At 52.7% G+C, this 26,525-nt stretch overlaps 1 protein-coding gene and 2 pseudogenes across 3 annotated transcripts in view; 1 reads left to right on the top strand and 2 right to left on the bottom strand.

Moving 5' to 3' along the window:
• Positions 1 to 2,280, bottom strand: part of LOC309639617 (G protein-coupled receptor kinase 3-like) — a gene marked incomplete at its 5' end in the record, with an annotated part of 55,234 nt that extends 52,954 nt beyond the window's left edge. Inside the window, 1 exon segment of the mRNA XM_082417025.1 lies at positions 2,257 to 2,280. Coding sequence (XP_082273151.1) covers positions 2,257 to 2,280 — 24 coding nt within the window.
• Positions 2,281 to 9,864: 7,584 nt separating this feature from the next.
• Positions 9,865 to 12,788, bottom strand: LOC309639616 (serine/arginine-rich splicing factor 3 pseudogene; annotated as a pseudogene). The gene is made up of 3 exons: positions 12,723 to 12,788; positions 12,265 to 12,319; positions 9,865 to 10,518 (listed from the first exon to the last, which is right to left on the bottom strand). The product of its transcript is annotated as a serine/arginine-rich splicing factor 3 pseudogene (transcript).
• A 49-nt stretch (positions 12,789 to 12,837) lies between these two features.
• Positions 12,838 to 17,012, top strand: LOC309639615 (thimet oligopeptidase-like; annotated as a pseudogene). Its single transcript, XR_014268572.1, has 8 exons — positions 12,838 to 13,164; positions 13,311 to 13,611; positions 13,812 to 14,186; positions 14,266 to 14,558; positions 15,382 to 15,513; positions 15,619 to 15,747; positions 16,389 to 16,525; positions 16,619 to 17,012. The product of XR_014268572.1 is annotated as a thimet oligopeptidase-like (transcript).
• Positions 17,013 to 26,525: the final 9,513 nt, after the last annotated feature.

Genomic DNA, 26,525 nt, shown 5'->3' with positions numbered 1-26,525 from the left:
AAGATTGCTTTGGCTATTCGGGGTCTTTTGTGTTTCCATACAAATTGTGAAATTTTTTGTTCTAGTTCTGTGAAAAATGCCAGTGGTAGTTTGATAGGGATTGCATTGAATCTGTAGATTGCTTTGGGTAGTAGAGTCATTTTCACAATGTAGACTGACATAAGTACATTTAACTTGTTTTTGACAGCAGTGCAAAAGCTATCAAGGAAGAATAGACTTTTCAAAAAATGGTACTCAAACAGCTGGACATCCCTCGACAAAAACAAACAAACAACAAATGAACCTTAACCTAAACCTTACACACCTTACACAAAAATTAAATCAAAGTGGATCATAATCTTAAACGTAAAAGCAGGACATTTTTAGAAAAAAAAATTGGAGAAAATCTTTGGCATCTAGAACTAGGTGAATAATTCTTAGACTTGACACCGAAAGTATGATCAATAAAAGCAAAAACTGATAAATTGGATCTCATCAAAATGAGTTAAAAATGCTTCATAGAAGATCATTTTAAGTGGATGAAAACTCAAATTACACAGTGGGAAAACATATTTGAAAATCCCACATGAGACAAATGACTTGTATCTATAATATACAAAGAACTCTCCAAACAACTTAAAAAAATCCAACTAGAAAATAGGCAGAAGACAGGAGCAGACATTTCATGGAAGAGAATATACACATGGCAAAGAAGCACATGAAAAGATGTTCAACATCGTTAGCCATTAGGGAAATGCACATTAAGACCATAATGAGATATCAGAGAATAACTAAAATTAAAGTATAGTGACAACATCAAATGCTGGCGAGTACATAGAAAAATTACATCACATCACTGGTGGGAAAATAAAATGGTTTAGCCACTCTGAGAAACAGCTTGACAGTCTCTTTTAATCCTAAAAGTAGATTCACCCTACAATGCAGTAATTGTACTGTTGAGCATTTATCCAAAAGAAACAAAAACTTAATGAAGTTCCCACAGAAACTTACACAGAAATGTTCACAGCAGTTTTATTTCTAATAGCCAAAAACTGGCAACTACCCAAGTGTCTTTCAGTGGGTGAATGTTGAAACAAATTGTGATAAAACCTTATGATAGAATACTACCGAGCAACAACAAGGAACAAATTATTAATATATGCAAAAATTGAAATGAACTTCAAGGGAATGATGCCGAGGGAAAAATTTTAAAAAGCCAATCTCCGAAGATTAAGTAATTCATGATTATGTTTACATATTATTCTTAAAATAACAAAACTGTGGCGATGGAGAACAGATTAGAAATTGCCAAGGGTTAGAGATGGGGGTAGAAGGTACAGCGGGGGAACTTTGTGAGGTTTTTGTGGTCCCAGTACAAATAATACAGCAATCTCGGTTTTAATCCCTAAAGATTTTTAAAAGCAATTCCTAATAAGAGGTGTCCAGATATTTAGCAATGGCAGCAGATTAGAGGTATAGCTCCCCAACATGACAACTTCGAAAGAGATCTATACTATCAATACTAATTTAATGCATATGTTAATTTTAAAAAGGCCAGTCACAATACTTAAATGGTACATATCTTAACGATAGTATTCTGGGTATCCAGCTACACCAGATGGACTAGCAGGATTTTCTGTACATTCAATCTTATTTAAGACAGTAAATCTTATAATAAGACAGTTAAAAAAAGAAAAAGAAAAAAAACAAACCTCAACTACAGTTGGATATTCTCATAGGAAGATGAGGTGAAAATATGTAGCAGCGGTTCAAAAGCTTAAGCAGTGGCACCTAAATTTGGCTGCACATTAGAATCATCTGAAGCACTTTTTAAAAACCCTCACACCGACGGTTGCTCATCCTAGACCAATAAAATCATTTTAAATCTCCTCAGACGATGCCAATGTCTAGCCAGAACTGAGAACCAGCGGACTAAGCAGAAGGGGATGTTTCTACAAAGATCTCTTAACAATAAGTCCTTCCACCCAATCAAGATTTACCTCCCCGCAAAGGGGTAAAGAAGGCTAGATGTTGTCCATACTTGCTTAGCTTTAATTAGCACTTGTGACTTGCCCAAAACCTAGATCATGTTTCCCCTAAATTTCATGTTATGCCCTAAGTTTTTCAAACCCAAGGCTAAGGGGTTTGCCAGGATGAGATTTTAAGTGCTCACACAGGGGAAGTCCCTGGCAAACCAGGACAGCGGTCACTCTACACTGAAATGTAAAGCATCCTAAATAACCCTGCCACTGCTCCCAGATACTAGTCTGTGCCAACCAGTGGAGAAAAGGCATTCTCCATTACTACCACGGCAAATGCTACTGTACTTACCTCGGCTAGTCCCTATCTTTTCCAGGCGCCGCTCCCCTTCACCTGCTGGTGGACGCTTTGGCCAGCTGACAATGCAGATATTTTCAAACTTTAAGGTGAATAAAAATCATCTGGAGGGCCTGTTATAACAGAGATCACTGAGCCCCCGAGAGTTGCTGATTCCATAGGGATGGGACCGGGCCCTAATACTTGAATATCTAACACATTATCAGGGGACGCTGGTAAAGCTGGTCAGGTAAAGCCCGGTAAAGCTCGTCAGGAAAAAGAAACCCGACGTGTCAGATCATAAAGTACGGAAGGGCAAGCCCGCCGGCAGGCCAGGCCCGGGGGGACCGGGGTCCCCAGCCCTACAGAGCCAACGGCAGCCCGGCTCGGGCGCCCCTCGGAAGCGCGGGGTCCCCGCGGCCGAGCCTGCGCCCCCGGCCGGCCCCGGCTCCCCTCTGCCCACCCTGCGCGCGGGGGCTGGAAACGGCCGCGGAGAACCACGGCGGGGCGGGAAGGGGAGCTCCAAAGAGGGTCTGGCGACTCGAGTAGCTCCGTTTCTCGGTGGGCTCAGCGCGCGCCGTGGGGGAAGAGGGGCGGGGGTCCGGGAAGAGGGGGCGGGCGGCACTCACGTAGACCGGCAGCGGCCACGGGTAGACGGCGGGCTCGGCTCCCACGGGCGACTCCAGCCTCAGCTCCAACTTCTCCCCCGTGTCTTCGCGCGCGGCCCCCCCACCAGGCTAGTCTGGCGGTTGGGGGAGGGGCGGGGCGCCGCCGGCGGGGGCGGGGCAGGCAGGCGGGCGGGCGGCTGAGGGGAGGGGGCCTGGCCGGGGCCTCAGCCGCCGCCGCCGCCGCGCTCCCGTCCGGCCCCCGGCTCCCTCTTGGTGGTCACAGGCCCGGGGCCTCCAGCGCTGCCGCCAACTCGGGCCGGCGTGAGGCGAGCACAAGGAGCCGGGGCCGGGCTGAACCACTCACTCGCGGCGCGAGCGCCGCCCACCCCCGTGGACTCCCACGCACGCACGCACGCACGCACGTCTTCGGCTGCCCCCGCCCACCCCCACCGGCTCGAAGTGGGGACCCGGGGAGACCCCTCGGGGCCTGGGGTGGCGGGTTCGACTCCCGCCCTTGACGTACCGTGACACCCCCCCCCCCAAATAATAAGACTATAATTCCTCATTAAATATGACAGCCGGAATCCCGGCTTCTGTTCACAAAAATGCTGTGTATTTAGCCTATGCTAGGCACCAGACCCTGGACGCTCAGTACTGGCAAAAAAGGAAATGCCCTGCCCTCATGGCGCTGCCATCTTAATTGGAATAGTAGTGACAATGGTCAAGGGAGAAAATAAAGTGTCATCATCGCCACGGGGATGGTTAATCTCATGTGCGCACTGCGTGGGGCCCCGGCAACCACAAACATTATTCCAGATGTGGCCAGGAAGGTATTTTTCAGAAGAGATGAACACTGAAATTGGTCCACTTTGCGTAAAGGAGATTGTCAATGCCGCGGCGTGGGTGGGCCTGGTCCATCAGTTGAAGGACTGGAGAGAAAAATGAGGTTCCGTAGAAAGAGGGAACTGTTCCTCCAATGGCCTTGGGACATCAGCTCTTCCCTGTGTCTCCAGCCCAGAGTCCTGCCCTGACTTGCCTGCCTCACGGTCACATGAGTCAACTCCTTAAAACAAAACTATATATGTAAAAATACTGAATATATACAAGCCTATTAATTTGTATATGTGTGTATACATATTATATATGTATATACATATGTTTATATGTGCGTGCGTTTGTAGTATATGTGTAAGTACTATATACAGTATACATACAAGCCTATATATTTGTGTGTATATATATAGTATACATATTATAAATGTGAACATGCTGTATATATACACACACCCATATATTGATATACGGGTGTGTATATATACAGTATATGTACACTGTATGTATGTATACAGTGTATATTTATATATAGGTGTGTATATATGTTGTATACCTGTATGTGTATATGTTTCTAAGTATTATATGTATATATGTATATACTATTTATACACACTTGCGTGTGTATTTATATGTGTATGTACATGTGCATATTTACATATAGGTGTGTATGTGTGTGCATACATTGTATATATGTATGTGTATATATCTTATATATCTGATATATGTATGTATATATACGATGAATTTATATATACAGTACATATATATTTTTATGCTATATGCTTTTATATGTAGGTGTATATGTGTGTCTATATGTATGTACGTGTATGTATTGCATATATTATATGTGTATGTATGTATACTGTCTATATACACACCTAAATATCTTTGTGTGTATATATGTATGATATATATGTACCTAGGTGTGCATATTGCATATGTTATATGTATGTGTACATACTGTATATATACAAACTATGCATTTTATATCTGTGTATATATGTATGTGTGTATTGTCTATACTATATGTGTATATGTGTGTATGCATACCGCATATGTACACAGCTGTATATTTTTGTATGCGTGTACATATGTATGTGTGTGTGTATATACACACACACCCCCTATGGATTCTGTTTGTCTGGAGAACCCTCACTGATACGGACACTTATGACAATTGAGTACCTGCTCTTTGCCAGCCAGGGAGCCAAAGGCTTGTCCTTTCGGTGTCTCCCTTAAGTGTCACAAGTCCCAGGAGGGAAGGTGATGCGGCTCCTGCCAGTTGAGGTGCCTCAGGGTCAGAGAGGTGCACAGGGCGGGGGGCTGGAGCCTGGTGGAGCCCAGGTGGAGTTCTAGCAGCAGTACAGCCTAGCAGTCCCACTTCCCCGGGTGCTTCTCACAAAGAGGCCCAGGGAGAGACGGGATCTGAAGGAGGGGATGAGGAAGCTTCTGTGGGTCCGCAAGCCCAGACCAAGGCTGACTCGTCAAGGGTGTTAGAGGTCAGGACTGTGGTTACCCTGGGGGTGGGCTTACACAGAGCCAGTCACATTCTGAAAAAGTATCCATTCTGCTCTTGTTTGTATGGTTACCCCCCTCGCCCAAATCTTTTAAAAACAGATTCTCTTGGTTGCTGGGAACACACACGGGGAAGTTGTGTGTGAGGGGGTATGATCCAGGGGACAGGGAGGATAAGCCCCCCGCTCGTAGGGCCAGGAGTGGCTCAACTTTGTGAGCTGAGGATGGCCCACGAGGTCCCAGAGAGAAGGGTCCCTGCTCCGTCCCTGCTCTGTGCACCCCATTCCCAGTCTGAGAAGCCCAGAGCCTCCCCCCCCCCCACCCCCGCAACACACACACACCAGGGAGGAGAGCCAGTCACCCTGGCTCCCAGGCTCCGGCTCCAAGGCTCCGGGCACTAGGAGCTATTTTCAGCTTTCATGCCCTAGGACACGGCCAGAGCTATTGTCTCCGGAAACTCTCTGTCTGTCTCTCGCCCGCCCTCCGTCCCTCCCTCCCTCCCTCCCTCCTCCGCTTCTTTCCCTCCCGCTCCATCTGTCCTCCCCTCCACCCTGCATTTCTACACAGGATGGCTCACAGTAAGCTGCTCCCCGTGCCCAACTGCCACCATTCGATGGATGTCAAAGCAAACCCTGGGGACTTCCCTGGAGGTCCAGTGATTAAGACTCCGAGCTTCCACTGCAGGGGGCACGGGTTCGATCCCTGGTCAGGGAAATAAGATCCCACATGCCTCACGGCACGGCCAAAAACAATACATGAATAAAAAATAAAGTTATAGTGATGAAACAGCCCTAGTGGTGCAAGGATGGGACGTATAGCTCTATGGTATAGAATAAAGGTCCAGAAACAGATATATGAGAACTTGATATGACAGAAAGTGGGGAAATTAAGGAGTTTTCAATAAATGGTATTAGGACGATTGCATATCCATGTGGGAAAAAGTAAATTAGAAAAAAAAAAAAAGCAAGCCCTGGTCAGGTGTGACCTTGGGCCCAGGGCCGTTGGCACACGTTGTCATGTGGGACGTTCTTCCTTAGACTCCTCCCTCCCTCCTGTGTCACTGTCACTTCCTCCAGAACCTTCCTGGACTCCCCTCCACAAGCCCGGGGTGTGCCCTCACCCGCCCTGGATCACCAGAATTCCAATCCCGGCCCACCCTTCCCCGCCAGGTAAAGAACTGTGCATGGTCAATAAGACCGTAGAGGTCATTGGCCATTGCTATTGCAGCTGGAATTGTTACTGTGTTTAGATAGGGTGACCAACACCCACCCCCAGTTTGCCCAGGACCGCTCAGGTTTGAGCGCTGGAACTCTGGGGAAACCCTCAGTCCCGGGGAACCCCAGAAAGCTGGTCAGCCTATTTAGGACGGATCTTTCACTTGATCTCCCAACCCCCGAGAGCCAGAAAGGGAATCTCCCCCCTCCTTCCATTGTAACCTTCATTCATTCATCCACTCATCCCTTTATTCAACTCCTTTATTCAGCAAGTATTTATGAAGCAGCTACTACACAGCAGACACTCTTCTAGGTGCTGGGGACATAACAGCATCCCTGTCCTCAAAGAGCTCACGTTCTAGCGAGGGCAGCAAACAGTAAACTGAGAAGATGTGATTTATTACATGGGGATGATGTCTCAGAGACCACTGCAGGGCAGGGGAGGTGGGAGAGGAAAGGGGCAGTTCTAAATGCAGGCGCTGATGGGATTGGGGCAGACCTTGCCCTGGGCCAGGCTGGTTGCTTCAACACAGCTGTCCTCGCCCAGGGCCATCCTGCCCCCGCCTCACCCAGTTCTTCCGTGATGTGTGGGGAAAATCTGTGGTTGTCACAACTGGGGGGGAGGGGCCCCCGGAATCAAATGGGTGCAGCCAGGGATGCTGCTAAACCCCACACAGTGCCCAGGAGGGGCCCTCAGCAGAGGATGACCCGCCCCGAATACCCCAGTGCCGCGGGGGAGACCCTGCACTAATATTATTCAGACCCGCTGGTGCCCCCAGATTCCTGCACAGGCAGGGACTCTAACCGGGTCACCTCTGTATCCCGAGGTGACCTAGAGTGGGGCAGCCAGGAGGGCTGAGATGAGTATCGGGGGTGAAATGACAAATCTCTGTGCCCACTCTCCCCACCGCACCCCAGGGGTGATGGCCTCTATCTCCTCCCTGTGCAGGTAGCTTTTCCCTGAGCCATTTCTTCTTGTCAAGGTCCCTGTCGCAGGTTGGGTTCCCCGAAGATGACGCTGAGAGCAAGGATTGCAGTGCAGGTGGTTGATGTGAGACGTGCAGGAACAGATACAGCTGCCATAGGGTCCCGCAATTCCACTCCTGGGCATAGATCCGGAGAAAACTCTAATTCAAAACTATACATACACCCCTGGGATTTCCCTGGTGGTCCAGTGGTTAAGACTCTGCACTTCCAGTGCAGGGGGCATGGGTTCCATCTCTGGTCGGGGAACTAAGATCCCACATGCCATGTGACAAAAAAAAAAAAAAAAAGAAAAAGAAAGAAAGAAAAGATACATGCACCCCAATGTTCATTGCAGCACTGTTTACAATAGCCAAGACATGGAAGCTACCTAAATGTCCACTGATGGATGAATGGATAAAGAAGCTGTGGTACATATATACAATGGAATATTATTCAGCCATAAAAAGAATGAAATAATGCTATTTGCAGCAACGTGGATGTACCTAGAGATTATCATACTAAGTGAAGTAAGTCAGAAGAGAAAGACAAATATCATATGATCTCACTTATACGTGAAACCTAAAATACGACACAAATGAACTCGTCTACGAAACAAAAACAGACTCACAGACATAGAGAACAGACTTGTGGTTGCCAAGGGGGAGAAACAGTGAGGGAGGGTTGGATTGGGAGTTTGGGGTTAGCAGATGCAAACTATTAAATATAGGATGGATAAACTACAACGTCCTACTGTCTAGCACAGGGAACTATATTCAGTATCCTGTGATAAGCCATAATGGAAAAGAAAAAACTTTTATTTATAGGTTCCATGCCTAACTGAGCTGGCCCATCCCCTCTCATGGTTCTAAGTGCAGCCCGAGGCTGCAGACTTCCCACCGTGGTCTTCAGCTCCAGAGCAAGCCACCTGCAAACCACCCACATCTTCCCAGGGGTTGGCAACTCTCCTTTGCTACCGATTCCAAGACACATCCAGATAGCAAAAATGTGACCATGAAAAGAAACTCAGGCATGTTCAAATCAGGGAAATAACATTCTTGTCTCTGTTCAGTACTCGCTTAATTTCAGAATAGCTTAGAGTTACAAAAAAGTTGCAAAGATCTGTACAGAGTGTACAGAGTGCCGTAGACCCTGACCCAGTACCCCTATTTCCAACACGTTAGTACCTTAGTACGACATGTTTATCCAACTAAGGAACCAAGATGGATACATTGTTATTAACTAAAGTCCACACTTTGTTAGAATTTCCCTTGTTTTCCCCTAATATCCTTTTTCTGTCCCTGTCTCTTCTGGGCTGTGACATTTCTCAGACGTCCCTGGGTTTTGATACCTTGAAAGTTTTGAGGAGGACTGGTCAGGTATTTTGTCCCTCAATTTGTTTGTCTGTTTGTTTTCTGATGTTTTCTTATGGTTGGTCTGGAGTTATGGGGTTTGGGGCGGAAGACCCAGACAGAGATAAAAATGCCATTCTCCTCAGGTCACATCAAGGATACACACCATCAACGGGACTTATGACAAACGATTTTACCCTTGATCACCTGGCCAGTATCGTTTTTTTTTTTTTTTTTTGCTGCGTTGGGTCTTCGTTGCGTGTGGGCTTCTGTAGTTGTGGCACGGGGGCTCAGTAGTTCTGGCTCCCAGGATCTAGAGCGCAGGCTCAGTAGTTGTGGCCCACGGGCTTAGCTGATCTGTGGCACCTGGGATCTTCCCGGACCAGGGCTTGAACCTGTGTCCCCTGCATTGGCAGGCGGATTCTTTTCTTTTCTTTTTTTCTTTTGCAACCAAAACTTTAATCCCAAGGATTCTCACAGAACATGTTACAAATGACAGCATGAAAAAAAAAATTGCACAGTAACTCAAAGTTCAGCTCTACAATATACTCTTAATCTGGCAGGACATTGGTATCTTGATAATCTCAAATTTCCAAAAAATATTACAAAGAGCTATGTATTCATGTACAGCAATCACAGAGGGGACTTATGACCTAACTCAAAGGTAAACTAACTTCCTTGAAACTTCTTAGATTCTAAACTCCCTGGACAACCTCTTGGCTGGTGTGAAGACTAGTGGAATTTTTAAACCTCTAATCTAGGGTAAGGGTGCGGCTTTCAATTTTACCTGCTGGCTTGTGTTCACAGCACCTTTTAAAGACTGCTTGCTTAACTACAGCTGCATACCATATCGCAGCTACAGAAAGTCTTTTCAGTGTTTGCCAGTGTTGTTTCCATAATAGTAAACATCACACTTTAGGTGGGCAGGAGTTAAGAGTTTTATTATCAGTCTAGGCAAGACCAAAAATTCAAAGCAAATTCAATTTTGCTTAAGGGAACATTGTAAGGTAACAATTCTTCATATCACATGCCTCACAGGACCCATTTCAAACCAGAGAGAATGACACCTTTATGGGTCACTGTCCCAAGAGACAAACAAATGTGAACAACTAAAACATTTAAAAAGTGCACCAAGCTTCGGAAGTCTCAAACAAAACTTGAATGTTCTGTACATACTCCTGCCAAATGGAGTTATTGCCTGTACACCACTCCTCTTGCAAAGTGGCCTTCTATTTCCTTTCATTTGACCTAGATCGGCTAGGAGACCTAGAGAAAGATCGGGACGGCTTGTGATTTCTCTCCTGGGACAGTGATCTCTCTCGTCTCCTGTATCTAGAAAGGGACCTGCTCTGGCTGACGGAGAAGGCTCTCCATCTTGGAGATGTGTGGGAGGTGGAGGACTCCTCCTCCGATAATCATCTCGAGGGCGACGACCCCAAGAAGGAGGCGGTCACGATTTCGACTTCTCTTTTCCCCATTCGACAGGTCCACTCTTACTCCGCAGTCACATAGTGTTCTCCCATCTAGTTCTCGGACAGCATCGGCTGCATCTCGGGGATCTTCACATTCAACAAGAGCGAAGCCGGGAGGGTTTTTAGCAACCCCACACACTTCAGAGTGGTCCATAATAGCCTAAAGCTCGTTCCAATTCAGTCTTGTTACCACTGTTTCCAAGATTCCCTACATAAACTTTACAGTCCAACGGACAGGAATCACGATGCAAGACCCTCGCGGCTCCTGGGTTTCACGGGCCACAGGGTGGTCCCGGGCCTCTAGAATCTGGCAGCTGAATCTGCTCGCACAAGCTGTCCTGTGGGGATGCGTTTCCCCCTATGTGTCCAGCCCGGGGCCCTGCTGTCTCGGCCCGGCCTCCCAGGTGAGAGGGTGAACCCCAGCTCCCTGGAGCAGACACTCAGAGCCCTGGTGACCGGACTCACGGCTGACGGGGCTGGAGCGGCGGCTGGACACGTGTGGCCAGCCTGGTGGTGTTTGGCCCCGTCTGCAGTTCCAGTTCCAGCTGAGAAAGAGCCTCCCTGTGTTATTTTCTCCTGGTTGTGTAAGGAACCCCGGTGCCATTTGACAGAAATGTAGACGGTGTGTTCTTTCTCTCTTTTCTCCCTGCTTCCTCTCCTCCCTCTCTGCCTCCCTCTCTCCCTGTCCCTCTTTCCCTGTTCCGCTCTCCCTCTACCTCTTTCCCTCTCCCTCTCTCTCTCTCCATCTGTCTCTTCCTCTCTCCCTCCCTCTCTCCCTCTCCCTCCCTCTCTCTCTTTCCTCTCCCTCTCTCCCTCTTCCCTCTTCCTCTCCCTCTTCCCTCTCCCTCTCTCCCTCCGCCTCTTTCCTCTGCCTCTTTCCTCTGCCTCTTTCCTCTCCCTCTTTCCTCTCCCTCTTCCCTCTCCCCTCTCCCTCTCTCCCTCCCCCTCTCTCCCTCCGTCTCTCCCTGTGCCTGTTTCCCTGCCCTTGTTTCCCTGTTCCGCTGTGCCTCTACCTCTTTCCCTCTCCCTCCCTCTCCCTCTCCCTCCACCTCCTTCCCTCTCCAGAGAGGGAAGGAGGTGGAGGGAGAGGGAGAGAGAGCAGGAGAGGGAGGGGGAGAGGGAGAGAGGGATAGAGGGAGGGAGGGAAAGACATCTCTCCCTCCCTCCCTCCCTCTATCCCTCTCTCCCCCCTCTCTCTCCCTCTCCCTCTCTCCCTCTCCCTTGTCTCTGCCTCTTCCTCCGTCTCTCCATCTCTGGGAGGGAGTGAGGGAGATGGAGAGACGGAGGGAGAGGGAGAGGGAGGAGAGGGAGCGAGGGAGAGGGAGAGGGAGAGAGGGAGGGAGAGAGGGATAGAGGGATGGAGGGAGAGACGTCTTTGTCTTTCCCTCCCTCCCTCTATCCCTCTCTCCCTCTCCCCCCTCTCTCTCCCTCTCCCCCCTCCCTCTCCTGCTCTCTGTCCCTCTCCCTCCACCTCCTTCCCTCTCCAGAGAGGGAAGGAGGTGGAGGGAGAGGGAGAGAGGGAGGGAGAGAGGGAGAGGGAAAGAGGTAGAGCAAGAGCGGAACAGGGAAACAGGGACAGGGAAAGGCGGACAGGGAGAGAGGGAAAGGGAAAGAGGGAGAGGAAGAGCGGAGCAGGGAAACAGGGACAGGGAAAGAGGGAGGCAGAGAGGGAGAGGGAAACGGGGAGAGGGAGGGGGGACGGATAGAGGGAGAGGGAGAGAGGGACAGGGAAAGAGAGACAGGGATGGAGGGAGGGAGAGAGGGACAGGACAGGGCAAGAGGGACAGGGAGAGAGGCAGAGGGAGAGATGGAGGGAGAGTGAGAGGCAGGGAGGTAGAGGGAGGGAGGGAGGGAGAGAGGGAGACAGAGAGGGAGACAGGGAGAAGGGCTGATGGGGGCACCCTCCCCCTCCCATCCTCTGCCCACTGCTTTCTCTTTTTTCTGCTTCAACAAACACCAGGCGCCTTTTAGATCAGCCCTGAAGTCAACGTTGATGCTTGGACGGCCTGACCTCCCCGCTGCCTTCCAGCCCAGGACCACAGCTGGGAGATGAAGTCTGCGGGACCCTGGGCGGCGGCGGCGGCAGCGGCGGGCTGCACAGGCACCTCCTCTGACGCCCAATCTCTCCTCGTTTACGAGGCAGCCGCCAGCTCCCCTCCCTGACTCCACAAGATTTGGGGCCTTTTTAATATGTGTCGATAATGCCATGAGCTACTATTTAACTTTTCCACGAGGACTCATCTCCCGAAATGCAGTGGTTTTCAGCCTTGGCTGCACTAGAGAACCCCAAGGGAAGGGAGAGACGTCTGTACCTCCCTCTCTCTCCCTCTCCCTCCGTATCTCCTTCTGGCTCTCTCCCTCTCCCTCTCCCGCTCCCTCTCCCTCTGGGGTGATGCCCGATGAGCTCAGATTCGCAGATGTTCCCCCCATCCCCTCTCTGTGCCTTGCGTGGGGTCTGGGCCTTCTCACTGTGGCCCGGGTACAGCCTTGACATTCAGACATCGGTTCCTGCAAGGACACTTGCGTTTGGTCCATACCGCGTGTGGCTGCAGCCTGTGCTTCTCCCGTTTAGCATCTTCAGTAGATGGGGGCTGTGCATGAGCCCTTCATCTTCCCCGCAGACACCACTGGTGCTTGCTCGGCCTCGCGGGTGATGCGGGGGGCACGGCGGACAGTCCTGTGTCCCCACCTTCTTGGGCTGCAGACAGGCCACGTTGGTCCTGTGGTGACTGGGGGCTCCCAGGAGAACCCCACCGCAGACCCGGAGAGGTGGCCCCAGAGAAGGTGGCGTACGCCTGGGGCCGGGCCTCACCAGCCAGCCACGGGCCACCTGCAGCAACAGGCCTCTCGCCGTCCAGGGGCTGGCTGTTCGGGCACCGTGGGGATGAGCTGCTGTCTGCACGGCAGCCGAGTTTGTATTGTTGAGCCCTGGGAGGCCCCTGGGTGGCTCCTGGAGAGCCTGGTCGCATTTCTTCCTGCCCTTGGCCTTAGAGCTCATCACGGTTCACGCCGTTTCTGGTTCCAAAAGGACCTGTGTTCATAAAGACCACGTGTTAGGACAGCACCAAAGTGTCTAGAAATCCGGGCCAGGAGGAGGAGGGAGGGGGATTGGCTGTGCCCGCCAGTGGCCTGAGAGCCCTGCCCGCCCACAGAGACCTGGCCCGGGGCCTGTGGGGAGGGCGTGGCCCACGGTTCCCAGCGCTGGCCGTCTCTGGGTTCCAGGAGAACTGCGCGATCCTCGGGGAGCTGGTAGGGCTGCAGGCTCAGAAGTCCCGCCTGCTGGGGTTCAGCACGCGTGCCGACTCCGTGCTGGAGATGAACATGGCCAAGACCAGCCAGGTGGTGGCCACTTCCCTAGGTAACCCCGCCTCCCCGAGTCCCAGTGGGGACGGGGCTCAGGCGGACCTTGACTGGACGTGGTGCTGCCTGAGACCCCACTGTGTCAGCCCTTGGGGGTCGCCTTCCCCAACCCTTCATTCTGCCTCGAGGGGCGTGGGGTGGGGGGCGGCTGGGGGGCTGCCACAGGGACATAGCCGAGCCTCTCCCCTCCGCCCGCAGATGAGCTGGCCCAGAAGCTGAAGCCCCTCGGGGAGCAGGAGCGGCTGTGATCCTGGAGCTAAAGAAGGCTGAGTGCCAGAGGCGGGCCTGCACTTTGACGGGCCCATCAACGTCTAGGACCTGCGCTACTACATGAACCAGGGGGAGGAGACGCGCTACCATGTGGATCAGTACCTGCTCAGTGAGTCCTTCCCCATGCAGGTGGTCACGCGCGGGCGGCTGGGCATCTCCCAGGAGCTGCTGGGGCTGACCTTCGACCTGGAGGAAGGCGCCAACATGTGTCACGAACATGAAGATGTGAGGCTCTACACGGTCTGGGACGCGGCCTCGGGCAAGGTCATCCATCAGCAAGTTCTACCTGGACCTCTACCCTCGGTGCATGCGTGGGGGAACCTGTCGGCCGTGGGCCAGGGCTCCTCTGTGGAAGCGGGGCCTCACCCGCGTCCCTCCCCAGGGAAGGGAAGTCCGGGCACATGGCCTGCTTTGGCCTGCAGCCGGGCTGCCTGCAGCAGGATGGGAGGCGCCAGATCGCCATCGCGGCCATTGTGGCCAACTTCACCAAGCCTACGCCCAACCCGCCCTCCCTGTTGCAGCATGATGAGCTGGAGACCTACTTCCATGAGTTCTGGCAAGCGATGCACCAGCTCCGCTCCCACGAGGGTGCGGGCGAGGGGCTGCAGGCAGGGGGCGGGGAGGGCCCGGGCTCTCCCGTGGTCCTCAGGCAGGCCCTCGCCACGGGATTCTTCCGCTGATGTCACCCCGCACGTGGCGACGCCCTCGGTGTCAGTTGCCATCATCAAACCCCACGCACTGGGCGCGTAAACAACGGAAGTGGATGTCCTCGAGACTCTGGAGGCTGGAAGTCCCAGATCAAGGAGTCAGGACTGGTTCCCTGCAAGTGAAATACATGTATTCAAGAGTTGCCTTTAAAAAAGACAAAATAGAAGAAAGGAACGTTGCATGCAAGTCTGGTGACAGGCGGTGATGAGAACCAGAGGGTAGGCTCTGGGGCCGGGAGCACCGCGCCCTGTGAGGCCCTGGGGCTGCTGCCAGTCTCGGTGGAGGCTCAGCAAGTCCCAGTGACTTCCCAATGGGGGGGGTCCCCAGCTGAGCGTCTGGGCCCAGGACCCAGTGCTCGTTCAGTCTTCCTGTGGTCAGCCCTTCGCCCTGAGAGCGATGCTCTCACAGGCTGCACCGGAACGCGTGGGGACACTTTACTGAGCTGTGCAGCCGTCACTACTGCCCTGTTCTGGGACATTTCCCTCACCCCCAAAATGTCCCTCACGCCCTTAGTTATCATTCCCTCCCCTCCCCTGCCCCTGACAACCAGGAACCCACTCTGACTCTGTGGATCTACCTGTTCCGGACGTTTCCCCTCAGTGGGGTCACACTCTGTGTGTCCTTCTGTGTCTGACTTCTCTCGCTGAGCATCGTGTTCTCAGGGTGCATCCACATGGCAGCGAGTGTCAGGGCTTCACACCTTTGCGTGGCTGAGGGCCGGAAAAAAGACAAACGAAAAGAAAGGCACATTGCCTGCGACTCTGGTGACAGCCGGTGATGAGAACCAGAGGGAAGGCTGTGGAGCCGGGAGCGCCGCGCCCTGTGAAGCCCTGGCGCTGCTGCCAGTCTCGGCGGGGCACGGGCAGTATCGTCCCCCAGGAGCTGCTGGACAAGCTCATCAAGTCCCGGCTGGCCAACCCTGGTGCGGCCGGGCCGAGGGAAAGGAAAGGGGCTCCCGGACCACCCGGCTGGAAAGCGTGGCCTGGACACAGTGCCAGCCCCCCGTCTCCTTCCTCCCGCCCTCCAGGCCTCTTCAACCTGCACCAGATCGTCCTGGCCAAGGTGGACCAGGCCCTGCACATGCAGACGCCCTCGGACCAGGCCCAGGACAATGCCCGCCTCTGCCAAGAGATCCTCGGGGTCCCAGCCACGCCAGGTAGCCAAGCGCGCGCCGGGCCCACGTTAGTGGTCGGTTGGCGGCTACTGCCCAGGTCAAGAGGATCCTCTGGTGGTGTGTGAAGGGGGACCGACTGACGGGCTCTGGCCGAGGCCCGCTGACCTCTGGCCTCTTCCTGCCTGGGTTCCTGGGCTGGTCCCTCCAGCTGTGGCCCGCGGAGTCCGAGGGTGGGGTGGGCGTATCTGCACGTGCTTTCTGGAGAGCCTGGAAGAGGCAGGAGAGGGCTTCATACCCCGGACGGAATGCGTCGATGAGGTTTGCCCGTGCGTGTCGTGTCGGTGCGGAGACGCAGTTCACTCCCTCGTGAGCGCTTTAACCCGCGCTCTCCCCGTGCTGGAGGGCGAGCCCTGACTCATCCCTCGGAGCCTCGGGCAGCTGTCCTTGTAAGAGGCTTAGGGGTGAACCCTCGTGAGCTTCAGCAGAAAGTCGGCAAAGATTGATTTGTGTCCCTCCACTGAGTTGCCAGCAAGGTCCCCGTTTTCTAGAAGTGTTGGGCCAATACTCCCTCTAGTGGCAGGGGACTCAGACAGGGCTGCTTTGAGGCCCCAAGCTCTGGGCTCTGGGGAAGGGGCATGGAGCGGCCAGGGGGCTGGGCAGGAGCCTCTCCGCGTGTGTCCCAGGGACCCACCTGCCTGCGACCTTCGGCCGCCTGGCAGGAAGCTACGACGCCCAGTCCTATGGCTACCTGTGCAGCGAGGTGTACGTCGCGGACAAGGTCCACACACGTTTCAAGCAGGAGGGCGTCCTGAGTGGCAAGGTGAGAGGCCGGCCTGCCATGCAGACCAACACGGAGGTCCTTGGCCTGGGCCTAGATGCTTGTGCCGCCCGCCTGGGCCTGCCAGGCTCTGAGGGCCCTGCCATGGACTACAGAAGCTGCATTCTGAGGCCAGGGGGCTCCGAGGATGCCAAGGGCATGGTGAAGCTCTTCCTGGGTTGTGACCCCACGCAGGACGCCTTCCTCCTGAGCAAAGGGCTGCAGGTTGAGGGCTGCAAGCCGCCGGCCTGCTGACGGCACGGGGTTTTGCCCCCCCAGGCGGGCCGGGTGCCTTAGCGCCCCGTCGGGGTGGGGGAGGGGACGCGTGTCCTCCCAGCCCCAGAGTCCCCGGCGGCTGGCCTACGCCAAAAGTCTCCACCTGGAAGTGTCTGGAGAGCCTGGCATCAAGGCTCCCCCTTGTTGCACTAATGCAATCCCTTCCTGGGGAGCTTTCCTGGTAACAAAACGGTTCTTTGAAAACGCAGCCATTAATAAAAAGACTCTACTCCTGGTCTCTGCCTGCTGTCCCTTCCACCACAGGAGTGGCATGGGGGCCGTCACACTGGGGGGATTTCTGACCTTGGTCGGGGATCAGCCCTGGGGCCGTGGTGACGTGTCTGGGTCACTGGGAGATGGCTGAGCTGTGGGGTGAGTTCAGACGGCGATGGTGCCCCACACCCTGGCCGGGCAGGCTCTCCAGTGAGGGGGTGCCAGTTTCCTGCCGGCCTCTCGCCCGTCACTGTTGGGCATCTCGGGGGCTGTGATTGGCTGGAGCTGGTTCTGGCGGTGGGCACAGCTGCGGGAAGCCTGGCTGTGGCTGTCCCTGTCCCCGTGTCCTGTCCTCCTGCTCACGGCCGGCCGGCCGGCTCCCTCTGGTCATCGGCAGCTGCTGAAGTCTGGACCACAGCAAGGGGCCGCCTTCCTGGGTCCTAGTGATTCTTCCCAAAGGCCTTAGGGATGTGTTTTGGTGGCAGTAGGAATTCAGAGAGGGTGCTGCCCCACTGGAGCAGTAGGGTGGCTCTGGACCGTCTCGTGTGTCCTTCCCTGGCCTTTGAGCTCCTAGGGAGCCCTGCCTCCGGCCCTTCGCCCCCACAAAGGACGCCAGGCAGCGGAGCGAGGGTGCGGGTGGCGCCCCGACCTTCTCCCTGTGGCCCAGGCGGGCAGGCCGTGCCACGCTCTGTCCTCCAGCCTCAGCCTGCCCACCCGTTCTCACCCGCCCTAGGCCAGTCGGTTGTGGACCAGCCTGTGATGTCTGCCCTTCTGCGGACCTGGCTCAGCTCCCTGCACCCACTTCTGTGCCTTCTGTGTTCTGGGCTGGTCGCAGGCCCAGAGCCGGTGGGCAGGCACCCTGTGGCCGGGAGGGCTGTCCGTGTGAATTCCCTGGGGCTCGAAAAGGAGCACAGCCGGCCTTCCATCAGGCACCTCTCGATGGACATGGAAGGGGCGTATGGGGGCCTGGGGGCTGCTCGTCTTCCCGTTCACCGAGCCCCAAGATGGTCCCCGTGCAAAATCCAGGGGTGGCGTTGGCACCCCAGCCGTGTGCCGGGCAGTCCGTGGCGGGCGCCACAGGCCTCAGGCTGGTGGGCCACAGGGTTCCCGAGCGGCAGGTCAGGACTGAGAGGGTGAGGCCTCTCCCTGGGTCCAGGGCCCAGGCTGACGCCGGCTGGAGGCCCCTCCGCTCACCGCCCGCTCCCCCCAGCCCCTGCCCTCACGTGAGCCCCCAGGGCTGAGCTCAGGTGTTGGATGCCCAGGCTCCCCGGCAGCCCAGCCCGTTCCCAGTCCTCCGTGGTCACTGAAGGACTTGGAAGCAGGTTGCCCCACAGAGACTGCTGTTCCCCGAGCCCTGGGCAGGGGGCAGGGAGGACGGGCACAGGGCCCTGCAGGGGTGTGGGCGCCGGGACAGCCGGAGCAGCTCCACACAGTAAGTAAGAGCATCTCACCAAAAACAGTGCGTTTCTCCAGCCGCCCCGGGACCTGAGCTGAGGTCCTGGGGCAGGAAGGGGCAGCAGTGCAGCTGTTAGCTGTCACTGGGGGTCGACTGTGGCCTGGTGCCACCTCTTAGATCCTCCCCCGTCCCCTTCCGGGGTTGCGACCGGACCCCTGCCAATCGGGTTCTCACTCCTCCCCATCCCCTACGCCTGCTCCATGAAGGTGGAAGGAACACATTTTTAAAAAGGTTGGAGACTGGGCTTCCCTGGTGGCGCAGTGGTTAAGAATCCGCCTGCCAATGCAGGGGACAAGGGTTCAAGCCCTGGTCTGGGAAGTTCCCACATGCCGCGGAGCAATGAAGCCTGTGCGCCGCAACTACTGAGCCTGCGCTCTAGAGCCCAAAAGCCACAACTACTGAGTCCTCGTGCCCCAACTACTGAAGCCCGCGCGCCTAGAGCCCGTGCTCCGCAACAAGAGAAGCCACCGCAATGAGAAGCCCGCGCACCGCAACGAAGAGTAGCCCCCGTTCACCGCAACTGGAGAAAGCACACACTCAGCAAGGAAGACCCAACGCAGCCAAAAATAAATAAATAAATTTTTAAAAATCATATTAAATACCTATTAATGAGATTTTAAAAAACAGTCAGTTAGTTAGTTAGTTAGTTAGTTAGTTAATTGTGCCGGGTCTTAGTTGCCACAGGCCGGCTCCTTAGTTGTGGTAATCAGATATTTTATATTCTTTTTTGTTCCTGAACAAAGGCCTCAGAATCCAGTATCTATTTGATAATGTTCACAGCATAGCTCAGCACGGAATAGCCACATTGTTTTTCTTTGGCTGCTATGTACCAAACAGCCTTTTGTACTGTTTTACCAAATGCATGTATTTAATACCTGTTTTAAAAAACATAGTGAGATCTCAAAACTTTAAATTGACTAAAGTAAGATTCTCTCTGTAGTACTACTTATTTGACCAACACCACCTGATAACACCGGTGTGGTGCACTGAGCCTTACTCTAGCATATCGGGATAAACCCTGTTTCGACAAGTGTTCATCCTCCAAGTCCCCAAGGCCTCCCACACACTGCCAGTGAAACTGCTTCCTGCTTGGGAAAGAGTGCCCCAGTTGTTTTCTTTAGAAGCTTGAAGGCTATGTAAGCCCTCCAAAAGGTTAGAGGGCAAAGAACAACTCTAAAACTGGCACATTTGTTTAAAAAAAAAAAGACTTGTCAATATTACAAGAGCCAGCTTGCTTTCACTAGTGACACGTTTTCTTAGGAGGCAAGGGATGTGGCCATGTGACTTGGACAAGCTGTTTCCCTCTGTCTCAGTGTCCCACCTGTGAGTGGGTAGTCTGACTAAACTTAATTACAGACTTCTGAATAAGGATCATGAACGGTGGCATCTAACTTCCAAAATAAAAACAGGAGAATGAGTATGTCTTTTACAACAGGACGTCAAGTCTACCTCTAAGATATTGGTAGCCTTGAGTCCATTGCTTCTCACTGAGTGCAAGTGTGCCCCCCGGGGACATCTGGGAAAGTCTGAAGGTGATTTTGGTTGTCACAACTGGGAGGAGAGAGAGGGAATGTTACGGGCACCTAGTGAGTAGAGGTCGGGACCTTGCTAAACACTCTACGATGCACAGGACTCACACACCACAGCAAAGGTTTATCTGGCTCCAAAAGTCAATGCCTTGGTTGAGAAACCCTGCCTTAGAGCAAACCACAGATACTCATCTTTAGCAGGTAACAGGGCATTTACTACCCACCTGTAAACCTACAGACTTCCCGACTTGCACAGCTAATCCTGTGGCAGGAATGAAATAGATAGCGTGTGACCATCTGGTATTATCTAGGTTTGCCCCTCAAGTCACATGGGACAGTGCTAGAGACTGACATTTTCTATATTGGAGGTCTTTGGCAAGCCACCAGTTTTCTAACCTAAAAAGTCTAAGCAGCATTATTACAATACACATAATAACACGACAATTCTGCTTTTACAGAGAAATTAGATGTGGGAAAGGAGCTTATCTGACATCAGAAGCAAATGTTTTGAACACATCACATCTGCTGGTTCGACTGTCAAATCTTGACAGCTGGAGACGTAGGAAGGTAGACAGGAGCGAACAGACCAAAGTTACGGGCCTGCTGAGTCCTCGGGTCTAACCATAATACACTTCGTACTGCCCTGGGTCCAGGGATGTGTTCTAACACCCTCTCATCGAAAGACAAAGGAGAAGCCACAATGAGACGGTAGGAGGGGCGCAATCAGAGTAAAATCAAATCCCATAACTGGTGGGTGGGTGACTCACAGACTGGCGAACACTTATACCACAGAAGTCCGCCCACTGCAGTGAAGGTTCTGAGCCATCCCGGGGCTGAATCCCTGGCCATTTTCACTGCCAACCCTCATTCCTTTAGTGATCTAAACCAGAACTGTGGTCCTCAACATCTTACAGATTTTTTTTTTTTTTTTTTTTGCCTTATCACACATCTCCTCTGCTAGAATGTCAGTCCTTCGGGGTGGAGATTTTTGTTTTGTTCACAGATGTATTTCCTGGCCTAAGGCAGTGGCCACCACATTTTAGGTGCTTCTGAAATATCTGTTGAATGAACCAGTGAATGAATGAGCCCACATCCTGACCACCATGTCACTTAGGACCTAAAAGACCTCAGAGTGTACTTGTCTTCTTACGTGCCTGGGGGCGTCCAGGTGAGGGGGGCTCACAGAGGTTTAGATCCAGACAAGGCTTGTGTTGAATCTGCCTTCTGACACTCACCCTCTGGGTGATCTTAGACAAGCGTCTCTACAAGCCTCTCTCTGGAGCTCACTTTCCTCATCCTGGGGGGTAAGAATATCGACCTCCAAATACGTGACAGAATTCTACCAGACGTTGCACAAAGCTAAGAGCATGGGCCCTGTGTGGAGTGCGGACAGCATTCCTCCAGCCCCTGGAACGACAGGGATGATATTCTTCGTCGCATCCACAGCCTCGGCCTCATCAATGACATCACACCTGGCAGCTGACGACAAAGCTCCACAGGTACATCCTCTCACCCAATCACAGCAGCGGAAATTCTGGTGAAAGGGAGGCCAAGGCGAGCTCCAACCCCATTGTTCAAGACTACGTGAGATTTGTTCGGTGCCACGTTGGTGAAAGTACGAATAGCCGGACTTGAACTTGAGGCTGACACGTGCCAAACCCTGTGGTCTCTGATCTCACTGTCCCAGCTCGAAGTGTCCATCTCCCCTCGCACTTTTCCTCCTGCCAATCCAGCCTGTCACCCGGTGCCGGGGACGTTGCCTGCTCGGTACCTCCAGGGTCTGCCCACCTCCCCGGGGCAGGCAGCTCCGCTCTCACCTCCCTGGCCTCCTTCCTATCGTGTCTCCACACTGCAGTCTGGGTGAACTTTCTAGGACATGAATCTGACCATACCCCCCGCTGCCTAGAATCCTTCATGGCTTCTCATTGCTCTCGGGTTAAGACCAACGTTTTCTGTGAGGCCTGCAAGGGCTCGAGGTCTGAGCCCAGATGACATCTCCCGCCTTGTCCTGTACTGCGCTCCCTGCTCTCTGTCACATTCACCGGCACGCCTCTCCCCCTGAGGGCCCCCGGCTCCCAGAGGAATGAGGTCTGCCTGCTGCCCACCACCAAACCCCAGTCTGCCATCTCAGGCTCAGCGGCCACACATGCGCTTATGTGTTAGCTTGTCATCTCCCCCGTCCCCGACTCCCCCCAGCAAGGACACAGATCCCATCAGTGCGTTTGCCGCCATATAGCATGGTACCCAGCACACGGTAGCTGCTCAGGACACTTGAGGAACACATGAACGAATGAACACACAAATGAATGAAAGCTCACCCAGGCACATGCACAGACGTTTCTGCACTCAGACTCCCCCACCCTGCTGTGCAGGCCTTGTCAGGGCTTTGACAAAGACAGATTCTAACCCCAGGCTGGACTAAGCACCCCGCCCCACCTTGCTCCCTCACCTTCAGCTTCAGCACCTTTCTTCTCAAAGGCGGCACAGAGGCGCTTGAGCACCACGCCGTCCCCGGAGCCCTCCACCCGGACCTCCTCATCCAGGACCCAGAAGAGGCCCCTGGCATCCTCAGTACCTCCTCCGGCTGGCAAGAGGACCTGGCAGGAGATCAGGATACACTGAGGAGTCCTGATCCTCTGACGGAGGCCAGGCCCGGGTTTCTCTTCCCACCCGTGGGAGTCGGGGGACCTTCCTCCCAGGCACCACAGGCCTAGATCCACACTCCCTACACCCCACACTCCCACTCACTGCAAGACTCTCAGTGTCGAAGCCACAAAACTAACAATCTCTTGGATACCAGGGGTCCAGATCCTGCCTCTGTCTTCATTTCCAGGGTGACCTTGGGCAACTTAACTGCACCTCTCTGAGCCTCATTTTTCCTCTTTTGCAAGATGGAGACTGGTAATCCTTTCCTCCGAGGGCCGTCGTGAGGGTTTAATAAGGGCAAGCACTCTGTAAACTACACATCTCTGGCTCCACACAGGCAGCTGGTCTATTCGTGCACAGCCAAACATGAAAGGATTAATCCCATCCGCATCACTTCCTCTTAGAAGTCTTAGTATTTTTTTAAACTAAAATCTTGAGGGGAAAAAAAAAGTTCCCAAAGCATGTCTTAGAGAAGGTGAAGTTGGTTCAGCGGCACAGACGCGGAATTCTAAATCTAGCCACCAGTGTCAGAGACCATCCAGGCGACCCTGACGCTTTGCATACAGGAAACTGAAAGAGGTCCGGAGAGTCTGCGGGACTTACCCGAGGGCCCACAGTGGGCTGACACATCTGAAAATGGTGCCAGGTGGTTAAAGTGGGAATGTGATGCATATGATGGCCAACGGTCCCAGTGCGCCTGGGGCCAGGGGCTTCCCAGGACGTAAGGATTTCAGTGCTGAGGCCAGCAAAGTCCCTGGCACACCAGCACAGTTGGTCACCCTAATTCAGGGATATTAGTCCACACCCCACTGAGAGGGGTCCAGAGAGGGGAAGGGACACGTACAGGGTCACATAGAGAGGCCCAGGGGCAGAAGTGGACCTGGATCCCAGGTATCCTGAATCTTCACCTTATTTGCAGGGGTTGAAACCTACAGTCAGCCCATCCCCAGAATATAGCTGTTCCAGCCACTGCCCAGGGGTCCCGGGGATACCATGGTCCTTCCCTCCTTGCACTGCCCGGGTGGTCCCTTCAGGCCTGCCCCTCCCAGGTGAGGAAGCAGGACAGGGATGGGGAACCAGCCCGAGAGGTGCCAGCAAGAAGCAGCAGCAGCAAGTGTGATGGGCCGGCTGGGCTCACAGACTGAGAGAGCTTTGCAGGGGCAGGTACAGCCCGCTGTGAGCCCAGAGAAGCCAAGGGACCAGGACAAGGTGTCCAAGTGCAGGAGAAACGCAACCTGCGGGACACCTACTGTGGGCCACACACCCTGCAGGGGCTTTACGTGCCAGATACCACGGGCGTTCACGACAACCCAGGGGATACCATCTATCGTTCCCACTTGGGTGATGAGGAAGCTGAGGCTTGGAGAGGTTAAGTGACGTGCCCAAGGTCACCAAGGTCGGACCGGAGCCCAGCAAGTCCCATGGCCCAAGCACTTTCACACCAAGATGCGCAATGGCCGAGGGCAGCTCTGGGAGACGGTTGAGCATAGGTGCAGATCTGGGGTGAGCACAGTGGGGTCTGGGGCTGGGGAAAGGGAGATAAAGACTCAGGTATCCCCCAAACTAAAGCCTGTCTGCCTCCAAGGAGCTCAAGAGCCTGGATCCACCATCACCCCCGCTCTCCATCCCCCAGGGGCCCCTACTGTCCCGGTCTCTGCTGGGCACAGCACCTTCGTCTGAACACCCCATCTTTCCAGGTGACAGTGGCTGGAGACCACTGGGCACCGGCCCTGGACTCCCCTCACCTCAGACCACAGCCCAGGTGTGGGTGCGTTCTAAGACACAGACTCAGATTCGCAACCTGATGGGATGTAAATATTCTTTGCCCAGGCCACACCCCCCAGACCAATCAACACAGAATCGGGGAGTGGGTCCCAGGCGTCAGTGTTTTTAACAATCCCTGGGTCACGCTAGGTGCAGGCAGCGTTGAGATCCAGTAGCTCAAAGGCTCAAATCTGCCAGGATTTCTAAAAAGGCCGTGCGGCATCTGAGAGGCCGTGTTACCTGCGAGGGACTCTGATCCACAGCAGCCACCGTGGTCCCCAGGGACGGCTCCGGGAGGGCAAACTGCACAGCAACGTCTTCCTAGAAAGTCACAGAAGTGCAGCGTTAGCTCCTGCCACGAGCTGAAGGGGAAGAAGCTTCTGAAGGAGGAAAGAAAAGTGAGGACTTTCATCGTCACACTTTGGCCTTTTTTTATCATTATTTTTTAATTGTGGTAAGAGTAGACGTGGCATAAAATTTAACATTTAAATCATTTTTAAGTGCATGGTTCATTGGTGTAAAGTACATTCACACTGTTGCGTAACTGTCACTACCATCCATCTCCAAAACGTTTCTCACCTTGCAAAACTGAAACTCTGCACCCATTAAACACTAACTCCCCATTTCCCTCTCCCTATTTCTGTCTATGAATCTGACTACTATAAATATCTCGTATGAACAGAATCGTACAGCATTTGTCCTTTTGTGACTGGGTTATTGCACACTTAGCATAATGTCCTCAACGTTCATCCAGTCGTAGCATGTGTCAGAATTTCCTTCCTTGTGTGAATAGATCACATTTCTTTATCCATTCATCCACTGATGGACACTTGGGTTGCTTCTACCTTTTGGCTATTACAAACGATACTGCTGTGAACATGGGCGTACAAATATCTCTTCAAGACCTTGCTTGAAATTCTTTTGGGTAGATACCCAGAAGTGGAATTGCTGGATCAAATGATAGTTCTATTTTTAATTTTTTGAGAAAACACCACACTGTATTCCACAGCAGCTGCACCATTTTTATTGTGCACAAGGGTTCCAGCTTCTCTACATCCTCCCCAACACTTCTCACTTTTTTTAGTCTAGTGGGTGTGAAATGGTATCTCAGTGTGGTTTTGATTTGCATTTCCCTGAACTAGTGATGCTGAACATCTTTTCGTGTATTTGTGGACCATCTGTATATCTTCTCTGGAGAAATATCTATTCAACTTCTTTGCCCATTTTTAATCGGGTTCTTTGTTTATTTGTTTTTTATCATCAACCCTTAGCCTTTGTGTGAGAAGAAAGGATACAGACCAGCATCCCAATAATATCCTGATATTTTTCCTCAGGGTGGTCAGCAATCATGGTGAGAGCTTTATCAGGAACTGATAATTCAGGGCAAACTTTTCTAATATTTACTGAGTACCTAATAAGTGCTGGGCTGAGTGCTGGGTGCTGGATGCAGCAAAAAAACTATGGATAATAACAGTTGGCATATAAAAGTAACCAGAAACATCCAGATAATGCTATGCACAAAGATGTTCATCACAGTGTTGTTTATAACAGCATAAACGTGGAAATAACCCAGACGGCCAAAAGAGAGTTCAGATAGAATCAGACATAACCACAAACATGCATCCTTACTAAGAGCTGTGAATGGAGTGAGGAAATGTGAATAACATAATGCTATGAGGAAAAACACTACAAACTCGTGTGTACAGATGGATGGGAAATCTGTAGAGAAGACCATATATGGAAAAATGGCTGGTATAAGATACAGACAGTGGTAACAGTGGTTGCCTCTGGGTGGTGGGGCTAAAAGAGATAGTGTTTTCTGCTTCTTGACACTTATACGCACTTTCCAGTTTTTAAATAAAAAACATGTTTTACTTTGATCAGAAATAAGTGAAATATGATGGCTGCTACCATATGTGGAATGCCTAATACAGATTACGCATTTTCTATCCCACTTCATCAAATGCTCCAAATAGCGCCTTTAGGCAGTACGGTAAAAATGATTGTGAAAATAACCGCCACCTCTCCCCTTCCCCGTATCCGCACTCTCTGTACAGATATGGAAGTTTCTCCCATCAAAAAGTGGACGCCATTTCCCCGCCCCGTGAGTCAGGGCTCA

The sequence above is a fragment of the Balaenoptera physalus genome, assembly GCF_965194825.1.
Source record: "Balaenoptera physalus genome assembly, chromosome: 12".
Classification (NCBI taxonomy): Eukaryota; Metazoa; Chordata; class Mammalia; order Artiodactyla; family Balaenopteridae; genus Balaenoptera; species Balaenoptera physalus.
Note: the sequence above shows the minus strand (reverse complement) of the source record. Positions and strands in the feature narration are given on the sequence as shown.